The sequence below is a fragment of the Eschscholzia californica genome, unplaced genomic scaffold (assembly GCF_041429995.1).
Source record: "Eschscholzia californica isolate CP2 unplaced genomic scaffold, dmEscCali1.0.p SCAF_3, whole genome shotgun sequence".
Lineage (NCBI taxonomy): Eukaryota > Viridiplantae > Streptophyta > Magnoliopsida > Ranunculales > Papaveraceae > Eschscholzia > Eschscholzia californica.
Window position 1 is genome coordinate 37,114,669 of NW_028238420.1, and position 11,830 is coordinate 37,126,498.

The 11,830-nt window shown below is 34.8% G+C and overlaps 2 protein-coding genes and 1 long non-coding RNA gene across 3 annotated transcripts; 1 reads left to right on the forward strand and 2 right to left on the reverse strand.

Moving 5' to 3' along the window:
• Positions 1 to 1,867: 1,867 nt before the first annotated feature.
• On the forward strand, positions 1,868 to 2,437 carry LOC147549969 (uncharacterized). Its single transcript, XR_015238347.1, has 2 exons — positions 1,868 to 2,004; positions 2,163 to 2,437. It is a non-coding gene; the product is annotated as an uncharacterized LOC147549969 (long non-coding RNA).
• Positions 2,438 to 3,405: 968 nt separating this feature from the next.
• On the reverse strand, positions 3,406 to 4,403 carry LOC147549970 (uncharacterized). The gene has a single exon (XM_086671222.1). It carries the CDS (start codon positions 4,354 to 4,356, stop codon positions 3,511 to 3,513), a length of 846 nt encoding a protein of 281 aa, XP_086527348.1. The 5' UTR covers positions 4,357 to 4,403; the 3' UTR covers positions 3,406 to 3,510.
• A 1,985-nt stretch (positions 4,404 to 6,388) lies between these two features.
• Positions 6,389 to 11,271, reverse strand: LOC147549971 (ERBB-3 BINDING PROTEIN 1-like). The gene is made up of 10 exons (XM_086666319.1): positions 11,116 to 11,271; positions 10,864 to 10,982; positions 10,698 to 10,782; positions 10,460 to 10,609; positions 10,199 to 10,352; positions 8,643 to 8,858; positions 7,241 to 7,377; positions 7,048 to 7,139; positions 6,723 to 6,902; positions 6,389 to 6,626 (listed from the first exon to the last, which is right to left on the reverse strand). Exons 2-10 carry the CDS (start codon positions 10,955 to 10,957, stop codon positions 6,562 to 6,564), a joined length of 1,173 nt encoding a protein of 390 aa, XP_086522445.1. The 5' UTR covers positions 10,958 to 10,982; positions 11,116 to 11,271; the 3' UTR covers positions 6,389 to 6,561.
• Between the last annotated feature and the right edge of the window lie 559 nt (positions 11,272 to 11,830).

Sequence of the window (11,830 nt, forward strand, 5' to 3'; positions counted from 1 at the left end):
ATAGAGATCGGGGAGCGCCACTAGTTTGATCTCAGTTCGTCAGCTCGGAGTTTCTTTCTTAGTGTTCGCTTTCGAGATTAGGTAGTTATTTGGATTTTCGCCTCCTAGACAGTTATTTATTTCATTCGATATTGTCCGACCTACGTGTCGATGATTCAGTAACATTGTTTGAGTTAAGAAAGTTTTAATGGATTTCTTTTAGATGATTTATTGATTCTTATGAGCTTCACATTTGATATTATTTGTCTCTTTTGATGGATATATCGACTATGTTTACTGTTCTGCGGAGAAATGCTTTGAGTTTAGGTTTTCATGGCGGCCGACGTGGAAATCTAGATTTGGGGCGTTACACTTAACCTCTTAAGAGGAGCACCACACTCCTGTCTCCCACCAATGTGGGATTGTTTTACAACAGTTTGATATTATTTCAATATATTATTATTATTATACATGATATTATTATTATACATGAGATGTTCGATATTCAATTCTTCAGAGCTAAAAGCACAAGTAAGATGGTGAAAAATAACATGATTTGGCGGCTAAGCTGAAAGAGCTAAAAGTAAGGTTAAAAATTATTGTGGTTAGAAGCACCACTGTCTATGATCCATGCAGAAGGATAAGACAGTAAAATTACAGAAAATTTGGCCGAAGACTCAATTTTAAAATTTTAGTTAAAAGACAAATTATATTATTTTTGTTAAAACAATTTTGTTTTTTTTTTTTTTTTGTTAAAACCCCAAATATTTGTATTTTGTTTGATTAAAGACTCAATTTTTTTTGTAAAAGTGTTGCAAGTTGTTGTAAGGTGTTGCAAAGCTGTTGTAAGGTATTGCAAGGCGCTCCAAAGTTGTTGTAAAGCGGTTGCAAAGTTGTTGCAAGGCGCTCCAAAGCTGTTGTAAGGCGTTACAAAGTTGTTGCAAAGCATTGCAAAGCTGTCGCAAAGTGTGGCAAATAAAAAAAAAAGTACTTAAGAAGTTGAAGACAAAAAAAACATTGACTAATTTTTTTTAACCAAAGGCCAAATTTTTTAAGGAGTTTTGACCAAATTTTCCTATTACACTTGTCACTAAAGTTGCTTAAAACTAGGGGCACCACTGGTTTCAAGAAGGGTGATAATCTGATCGTAATACGGTCGACTTAAGAACATAGTCACAAACTCACAATAATGCAGGCTTCAGATGGACCAGAAACAACTAAGGTGTAACTGGAAGCATCGCTCTATGTTATGTCTGGCACAGATAGAAAATCATGCCACAGTTGCAACTTTCATTCGAGGGGCCATGCGTTTTGCATGCAATGCAATAAGGTTGGGGTCGTTCACCTCTCAAAGTATTATAGAAATGGTGTGTAGCAGTTGCAGTTACATTGGCACTAAGCGCAAAATAAACGAAAGGTGAACCACTGTTGTTGCTCCTCTTGAATCACCATGATAATTTTGGTAAGGCAGTTAAGGGGTTCATATGCTAGATTTGACTTCCAATGGTTGAGAATCTACCATACATTTCATCATAAGTTCGGTCATTAAGACAGAATGGTGGTAACCATTGGTCACCTTCCCAGCAATACTAGCACTTGGTCTGGGAGGGAAAATGGAGTTCAAATCAAAAGCACAAAGAATTATAAAGCCCAAGAGACTTTGATAAGCAGAAACTATTTTATCAAAAGCACACATCTAGGTTTTTCTTGGTACAAATCTAGGGAGCTGCTTCTGCAATTAACAATGTGTGCATCTAAAATTTCTCAAAGTCTAATCACTGAACTTGGACTATATGGGCCTCAGTTAAAATCGGGTCTCCCTTTAGCCCATGGGCTTCCATTTACACATCCCTCGAGCTAAACCCAAGTCCTACCATCAATCTCAACCACATCAACACAAAGCTCAACACTATAAATACTTGCAAACCCTCAACCTGGCATCTCATCCCCTAGATCGATTAGGGTTTTCTTCAGGAGCAAAAAAAGGATCATTTCACACTCTAACAATCCACCATGAGGGCCAAGGTAATCCCTGAAAACCTAGCTTTATTTTCTCTCTTCCCATTTCACATTATCTAGTCTAATCAATCGATATAACACGCTTGATATGAATAATGAACGATCGATCTTTAGTACGTTATGTTTTAATTATTTTCTTCTGTTTTGGGGGTTTTTCTTTGTAGTGGAAGAAGAAGCGTATGAGGAGATTGAAGAGGAAACGCCGAAAGATGAGACAGAGATCTAAGTAGAACTTGATGATGATGATGGTTTTGCTCGTCTAGGGTTTTTCATTTCAGATCTGTTTCTTGTTTTTTATTTTGGGATTCTATAAATGAGATAGTTGATCTATGGTTTTTGTTTAACAGTTTAATTTGGATTACATTTTGAAGAATCCTATTTAGTTAGGGTTTTTGTTTAACTTCCTTTAAGCATAATTAAGTACTAGTTTCTGATTTTATCTTGATTGTTTAATCATCTTGGTGGTTTCAATTCTGTTTTATTTGATGCAAATTCTGATATTTGTTTTAGCTGAAGATTGTGTATTGAAGTATTGAGGATAGAATTAGGTTAACTTTGGAGTAGAAATAATCACAGTGAAAAGAATGTATTGATTTGTTGAAAATTATGAATTTGATAGGAATGCTTGATTGGTGGTTGATAAATTTATTCATCTGATAACTTATCTTATGTTTATCCACCTATTTTAATACTGAAGTGAAATGTTTTTACAAATAAAATTTAGATCTAAATTGGTATGAATGGTCCGAGTAAGAATTTATTTTAGAAGTTTCCTTTCGGTTTGACTTGCTTGTGTGATAGACTTGGATGAATTTGATTTTATTAGGGTTAGTTGTAAAATAAGTTTGAATTTGGAGAACAGTTATAAATATAATCATATAATTATCTAACTTATTATACAGTAAAATCTGAAGACTTGTTATTGTAGTGCTTGTTTTGCTAGTCTAATTCAAATCTGAAATTTGACTTAGCTAGAGATCTAGTTGGAATTTAGACTATTTTTTTTGCCTTTGGTGTGATTATCGATTTGTCTGAATGGTTAATTTGAGATTATACATTTTCATCTTCTTGCACAATCTAACATTGCAATTTGCCAACCACTGGTTGCCCATAGCCCAGTTGGCCAGTGTATTGAGATTGTACATTATCATCTTCTTGCACAATCTAACATTGCAATTTGCACTGGTTGTTCGGTTGGTCAGTGCATATACGCTGCAATGCAGAGGTCTCTTACGCTTTAGGTCATTTTAATTCGTCAGACTTTAGGCCGTTTTAATTCATTGGACTTTTAGCTAGTAGTATTTCGATAGTTTCATGCTTATCACATTGTCTATCCATGCCTTTGTAATGATCTTTGTAGTCAATATTCCAAAAAAAACTATTGTCACAATTTCGTGACATAAAAACTTTTTGAAGCAATTTCTTGTTGATTGATGCTAGCTAAACTCAAAGTCTCAAATTATTCGTGTTCTCTCTGACTAAGAACCAAAACAAAACTAGGAAAACAAACAACTAATTTATAACAGATTTTGTATTATCGGAATCAGACGACCCGAACCCGTATTTACTTGACCCACCCACAACCCGTAATCTGTTCATGTAATTCCTAACTTCCTCTGCTATCATTCTATGCATTATACTCATCAAACACATTTCTTTTATCTCTTGATCCACACTTCTCTCTCTAACTTCCACCTTCTCTTCCCCTAACATCATAACCTCTTTTTCTTCCCGCCTTGTCAAATTCTCCTTCCCCTCCTTTGGCACAAAATCGGCCAAAACTGGCGGTGCTCGTGGTGGAGGCGGTGGTGGCAGTTGGATTGGGTTATTACTTATCTTCCCTGGTGGAGACAAACTGAGTGACGTCAAAACGGTCCCACCCATAACCAGACCTGACCCGGCTTCATTATTATCATCATTCAAACTAGGATTAAGTGGTCTGATACATTGACGTTTCCTAGTTGATTCCGAGTTAGACTCATAATCGGACGATCCAGATACTGACTCAGAAGCGAATCGACGCCGGAGAGTTGAATTCCAATGATTTTTAATGGCGTTATCAGTTCGACCAGGTAGAAGACGAGCGATACTAGCCCATTTGTTGCCATGAATAGTGTGAGCTTGGATGATAATGGAGTCTTCTTCTAATGTAAAAGGTCTGTGTTTAACAGAAGGACTTAATTGATTACACCATCTTAATCTACATGATTTTCCTGATCTTCCTGGAATTCCTGAACTTATTAATGTCCAATTTCTTGCCCCGTGTTCTTCTACTAGCTTTATTAGCTTTTCGTCTTCTTCCTTATTCCATGACCCTTTGATTCTCTCATTTCCATCATCCTTATTATTCACCATCATTATCTCTCTCTCTCTACAATTGGGTCTCTCTCTCTCTCTCTCTAGAATTGGGTGTTTTTGTGTGAGGGTGGTGAAGGGGTTTATATAAGAAAGGGTAGATAGAGAGAGAGAGGAGGGAGAATATGCTATGGTGGGGGCAGTTACGATTAGTGATAAATTACAGTTTCGAAGTTTCAACCACTTTGATGGGCCGTTACACACGTGGCAAGTATTAGATGAACCGTTACTCTTATTGAAACGTCGATGGAGTTTTTTGTAACTGAAATTTTTTAGCTTTTATTGAAAATAGGGGATTAAAACGGTTATAGAAACTGATGAGAGAAACCACCTAAAGTCATAATAGCTTAACTGTATTCTGGTAGTCTGGTACTATAGTTTTACCTAATTTAGCAGTTAAAACTACTTCTGTTACAACGAAGTCACATAGTCAGTTTTAGCCGGAAATTGTAAATTAACACTTTGTTTTTGTTTGTTATGTGATATTTGACTATGCAAGTGGGTGGGTAATTTTGGATTTAACTGATTCAAATCATTAAAACTTCTATATTTTTTGTTCTTGTTTGATTTGCGTTGTCTAACTCAAATAGAAGTCACGGTTTTCCACCAGTTATAGACGGTATTATCCTTTTTATTCATCTTTATCTGATTTTGAATGGTCTTTAGGACCAAAACTTTGATGGTATTCAGTACCTTACGTTGATTACTTCTTATCCAATTTAGTGAGAGAACACCGGTGAAGGGTTTTGCCTTCACCGGAACCTTTTAATTTATTTTCCTTTGTTGTTTGTTTTCCTCCATTAATAGTTTTTAGGATTTTAGTTCGGAGTGGTTGTCGTTGTTTTTATTGATGTGAAGGTGGCTGTGGTATATTGTGGTGGTTAGGCTATGGTTTACGGTGATGGCGAAGGGTTTGAAGAGAAGAGAAGGTGGTATTCCTCGTAGAGGCGGTGATTTTCCTTCAATGGCGGCGATGGTTCTCTCTCGATTGGGGGCAATTAAGTTGTAGTTTAATTTTCGTTTTTGTAATTTTTGTTGTCAACCTGTAGGGTTTTTCATTCTCGATCTTCAAGATCTTTTTTGTCGACCTTTATGGTCTTTTGTTTGAGTCTGTGTCAGTCGATTTCTTTCCCTTCATGAGACATTTTACATTTAAAGGTATGTAACTCTCATTGAGTTCTCAAAGAAATAAGAATTATCATCCATGTAACCAGTGATTGAATCACTTATGAATGAAATATGCTTTCGTTTGGATCACAAAAAAAAAAAATCTCAAACAGAAAGACTTTAATCCAGATTAATCAAATGTAAATTGCGTATTTGTTTTCCTAATTTGAAATCTGAATTGAATCTCGATTCAGATTTCAATTGTTTGTTTCCATTTTTAACAAAACTTAAAATATCAGCTAAATGAATTATGGATGGGATTGCTCATTGTGCTAAAAAAAAAATCCATTTGTTTCAAACTTCATGTCAAAACTGGAAGGCCAATGTTCGAAAAAAAAAACAAATTCGGAGAGAACCAAAAACCCTCTCTCTCTCTCGACCCAGTTACCCTCTACATCTTCGACGAATCACACCCCCTCTCTTTTTTGATCCACTTACTCTATATCTTCTTCACCCTACTGCCTCAATTGTAATGGTTAATGCTTACCCATTTAAGTAGTTTTAAGTGAGCCTAACTCTTTCTTTTGGTATATCTAGGGTTTCAATTTATTGTTTGCGAGATGAACCCAAAAGTAAACACCAAAAATGTGCCAAAAAATAGTTTTCCCCATCTAGGTAAATCAAGAATATCTAGATTCTTCAAAATTTATTTTATAGGATGATCCAAAATTAGGATTTATTCATAGAAAAGTGTATGAAGAAGAGTCACAATAACGTTCAGACAACAAACACAACAATAACAGGAAAAAGCCCATCCTTAGATCATGAGGTTGATTTTGTAGGAAAAGCTAATTTTCCTAAGATGTCAAATTTTATACCAAATTTAACTTCTTCAATCTTATCCTATTACCAATTAAAACCCAGAAAATGCAAGAATTAAAACAGACTTTAATCTGTTTTTAATCTATCCATCCACGAAAAAACACAGTTATATAGATTTAGAATGTTAAAACTTCTCGATTCTCTCTAATTCGGAAACAAATGCGGAGCAAGAACAGTTTCAAGGCAAAGTACCAAAAATGGAACCATTTTATTACTCTATTAAGATGTTGAATCCATAGGTTCGGCTTCTGCAGATTCGTCAATTTTAGTATCTTCCTTCTTACCTGAAAAATAAATCGGAATCGTTAAATTGGAAGAAACCATCTCAAATCCACCAGAAAATGAATATCATCAAATCAAACAGTTTATTCTTCATGTACCTTTCTTCTTCTTGCCACCACCTTTCTTCTTCTTTGTTCCAAGGGATAGCCAGGCCTTGATTTCAGCATCATCCTCGATTGTTTTTGTTGGCTGCAGCTCCTGAACAGCATGGCTTGTGACTCTGTCCGACCCATTTGGCATTAACAAGACAGTAAATTTGATTTGGGCAACGAAATCACCTGCACCAATTGCAACAATAAGCATTATGAAAATTGCTCAAATTTCATGAGCCGAGAACCCTAGACTCAATCTTCAAGTTCATTTCTCCCCCCAAAATGATGGAGTATAATGGAGTGTTAGCAATAAACCAGAATCAATGCTTACCAGGCTTCTCATGAAGTACAGGGTATGGCTGCAAAAGATCATGGTTAACACATTCTACCAAACCCAGACGAGCCCTCTTCTCTTCCAAAGCCCTATAATGAAAAGAAAAGGCGAGGGTTGAGGATTCCAACACTACAATGAGAGTGCTGAAGCCAGATACAATGTGAGAAATGACAAGTTAAAGCAGACAAACCTGGCTGAAAATGGCATAATTGGGAATTTCTGGCTTATTTCGCTAAAGATGAATCTAGATGCTTTCATCTTCAAGTGATAGTTCTTGTCTACGGCTCTCTTGTAAATAGTTGTTTGCTTCTCATCTAGTAACTTAGGCTGCAAATTAAATTTAACATTTGGAAATTATGTATAAAATGGAATAGCATTCAACAGAAATATAACAGTAATTACCAGAGAACAAAGAAAACAAAAATGGCAAAATTATTGTGCTTCAACCTCATATGCCCCACTTTGTACCCGCACACTATTGTGGCTAGCAGCTATAATCAGTGTTGTTAAAATCGTGCGATTTGGGATTCAAATCGCACGATTTAAATCGAGTCGGTTGTATTTCGATTCGAATCGCTCTTCAAATCGGATCTGACCTAAAATCGTGGGATTTTCTCATTAAATCGTTTAATGAGTCGAGAATCGTGGGATTTATTGTGAATCCCACGATTCAAAATTCGGCCAGAATTTCAAGGGTTTTGGCTTCTGAATTAGTAATCCAAGTCCCAATTAAAGAAATAAAGGGGGAAATCAGAAGAAGTAAGAATAGAAAACCCTAAGAACTTTGAGCTCTGATCTTGATTTCTGGTTCCTGGTTCTTTAACTCCTTTTCATGGTGTCTCCTCTCTCTCTCTCTAGAAAAATATACATAGCTCTCTCTCTCTAGAATGACGAGTATCTCTCTCTAGTCTATCTTTCATCTACTGTATGTTCTTTTATTTACTTTGCTTTTTTTTTTATTATTATATTAGATTAATTGTTATATTAGATAATAGTAGGACACGTCAACAATTTTACTGTTTTTGTCTTCTTACTTTTACCAGTTATTATATTATTAATAAAAGTTACTGTTTATCTTCCTTTTATACCCATATCTGATTTCCAGTTTTTTCTTTTCTTTCTTTACTCTTTTTTTTTTTTTCTGAAATTCTTTCTTTACTCAATACTTTTTTTATGGTATAATAATAATAATAATAAATATAATAATGTGTTATTGCTTATTATATTAGATAAGTATAAAAATCAGTAACTTACAGTTATATTAGATTATACTCGTATAAATTAATAACTTATTAATATAGCAATAAATTAATATATATATATATATATGTATATAAATATATATATATATATATATATATATATATATGTATATAAATCCTACGATTTTCGATTCACAGATACGATACGATTTAATAAATTGAAAAACGATTTACGATACGATTGACGATTTGACAACATTGGCTATAATTAATAAAGTTGATTTTTTTCATCTCCTTTTTTACATATCTGAAGGGAGGTTGTATGCTGTAAGTAGACACTAGAGCACTTGGATCAATACTAGGCCCTAGTCGGGAATAGAGTGTTATTACCTTGCCATCCCCTGTGCTGGTGACTATATCGACTGCATAGACTTCATTCTCCTCGAACTCTACATCATCAACTTTGGTTTCGGGATTGGACACACTGAGTATGACCTTGTTCCCATCAATCACAAACTGCTTTAGCTGATGACTCAGAACACCTTCGACAATCTTGCAGTCATATGCGGCGGCTACCTTCTGAATAGCTTCTGTTACATCCTTATTCTGCCACATCCAGAATATTTGGTGAACTAAATAAAGAAATCCAGACCAACGAAGCTTTAAATATCAAACACGAGAATAGAAACATAAAGAAATCCAGATAAATTTAAGTATTGTAAGGAAGATGAAAAAAATGAATCTGAAAGCCATTTAATAACATGCATTAATTGAAGAATCAGGAGTGCTCTACGAGACCCAAACTTCTCTCTAAATTAAGTTTATTCAAGGAGCAAACTTTTATAGTTTATCTGATCTTCACGACCCCTACGAAACTTTTGGAAACAATTCAACATCATATTCTCAGCGAATACACGGAAAAGATGAAAAACATTGCATTGGAGGCAACTTGAAAATGAAGGGATCAAAGCCTTGTCTTAGCTAATAAAAATATTCAGCATTTAGGCAACTTATTTTTGTATAAACACTTTGCAGTGCCACAATGAAGCTAATTACAGATAATGAAAACGAGAGAAATTGAAGGCACAATTTGCTCTATCAGAGTAGCTATGACAAAAATAAACTTCATCGGAGCTTCCTCCGTAGCTTGCAATAAGTTAGTATCATTTAGAGAACATTGTCATACTAAAACAAATTGTAACTTGAAGATGTCATTAACATCAACCAACAATTGGAAAACATCACCTTCAGACACGTTTCACCAGACTTAATCAGAAGTTCAGAACCCAAAATAGATGAAGTTCCCAAATCAGAGGCACTTGTTAGTTTAGCTAAGGGTGGTTCGATCTATTATATTATATAAAGAATCCGAACCATCTAATTGGCTTATCAATCTTTGTCATTCATATTAATCCCTGTCCCCGTTCTTCATGTGCTATAAATAAAATCCAAAACCAGAGCATAACAATTTAAAACAACATTTTTTTATAAAATAAAATAAAATAAAATATACATGCTCATAGGTATAATCCACCAAATATGGAAGAAAAAGAACATCAATTTTCGTATAGTGAAAAACTGTAAAATACGCGCATCATACGTGCTCAACTGTCATGTAGTCCAACGCAATTATTGGGCGACGTCAAAATCCAGTATGTATTGATCGTCCAATAACCTTAAATAAGATTAATCTAGTTACTTTCACATAATGACAAAATTGTCTGCAATCCTACGTTTCTTGAATTTCCATTTGTTCAAACAAGAAATCTTCAAATGCAGCATATAGTTACAATTAAAGAACAGATGATTATAGGTAACATATAATACCTATTATTCTAGTGAGCAACCTTCTACAAATAAGAATTGACATATATAGCACAATCATAATAATATCCAACAAGTACCCTAAAAATGGAAAAATTAATACTCTAAAAGTGACAAATTACCTTTTTTCCTGGTCTGACCAGCCTCAAAGCCACTTCAGCAGCAGTATTTGCTGCAGCAATAACATCAGCTTGTCTGCCGGTTATCGGCCCATCATGGATAACATGGGTATGCCCTACTACAACTATGAATCCATCTATATGACACCCCAGATCACTACAATTACCAAAACCCAATCTCATTAAACACCACTAAAATGATCATTAACAGAATAACAGAATAAGATTAAAGATTACATGAACAAAGGAATAATGGGTACTTACATCTTCAACAAATCACCTTCTTCCACTACAGTTTCATCACTAGCAAGAGGTGAGAAATGACAAACTGTGTTGTTAACCGAAATACATGTCGGAAAAGCGATTCCCCTCTCAATCTTCTTCTTCATATTCTTGTACATGTTACCAGTTTGCCTAAATCATTAACACTTAAAATTATACCCTAAAACTTGTATAAGAAAAAAAGAAGTTGATGAATTCAAATCAGCATAAATTAGCTTACTCTCTGATAAAGGCATCTCCTTTCTCACATAAATCTACAATCTTAGCTTTGGGTTTGCATTCAGAAATGATCAACTGTAAAGCCTCTGTAAGTTTTCCCCCCAAATTAATCAAAACAGAAAATTCTACCAAGAGAGAATTTTAGAGAGAGAGAGAGAGATACTGACTGTTAACTATCTCAGCAGCGGATTTGTATTTGGTGACGACCTCAGGAGAAGTGAGATCCAACTCCTTCTCTTCCTTGACTTCGTCGTCTGACATCTTAGCTGAAATGATTTTACTCTTTCTACAATAAATATGATAAAACAAAAAGTTCTAAAATCAGTAGCAAAGAATATACTGTGTGATTAAACAAAGCAAAACCCTAGAAAAGAAAAGATTAAGAAGGAGAGATCATGAAAAGGAGGAAGGTAGCTAACTTTGTGCGCCGGTAATCGAAACTAGGGTTGTCTGAAACTAGGGTTTTAGAAGGTGAAGGTGAGATGATAAGGAATGGTATTGATTTGAGGTTGCCAAGTGCCAAAACAAAGACAATGGGTGCTGTTACAATGTATAGACACGTTACGAGCACGTTAAAACATACCTGAACGGGCAGGCGCGTTGGTAATATACCTTAGGACTTGGGTGTGAGTCCAAAAAATTGTTATCATTTGGTGTGTGAGTCCAAAGCCAAAGTAAGTACGACACAGCCAGAAACAGTGAAGAAAGCAAAGTAATAGCAATCCTTCAAGACTCATAAAGAAGTCATAGTGGAAAGCGATAATATAAACCTTATTCAACATTTGAATCACTCACATAAGATTCAGTGGCAATCGATCGTACATATCAGAAAAATAAAGGAAATAAAAAATATACTACACAACCTCAAATTCAACCACTTCAATCGCAATCAAAACACTCAAGCCGACAAGCTGGCGAAATGGGAAAGAAGAAAAAATAGGTCGAAGCTTTGGAAAAATGTTCCTTACTTGTTGTTTAATATGTATTGTAATGCTACTCTTACGACATAAATGTTAATATATCTTTCAACTAAAAAAAAAAAGAGTCCAAAGCCAAAAAAAACTAATTGCAAGTCTAAACTTCTTCATCTTAGGGAGAAATTACAAAACTTTAATTCTATATTCTTTTGAAATG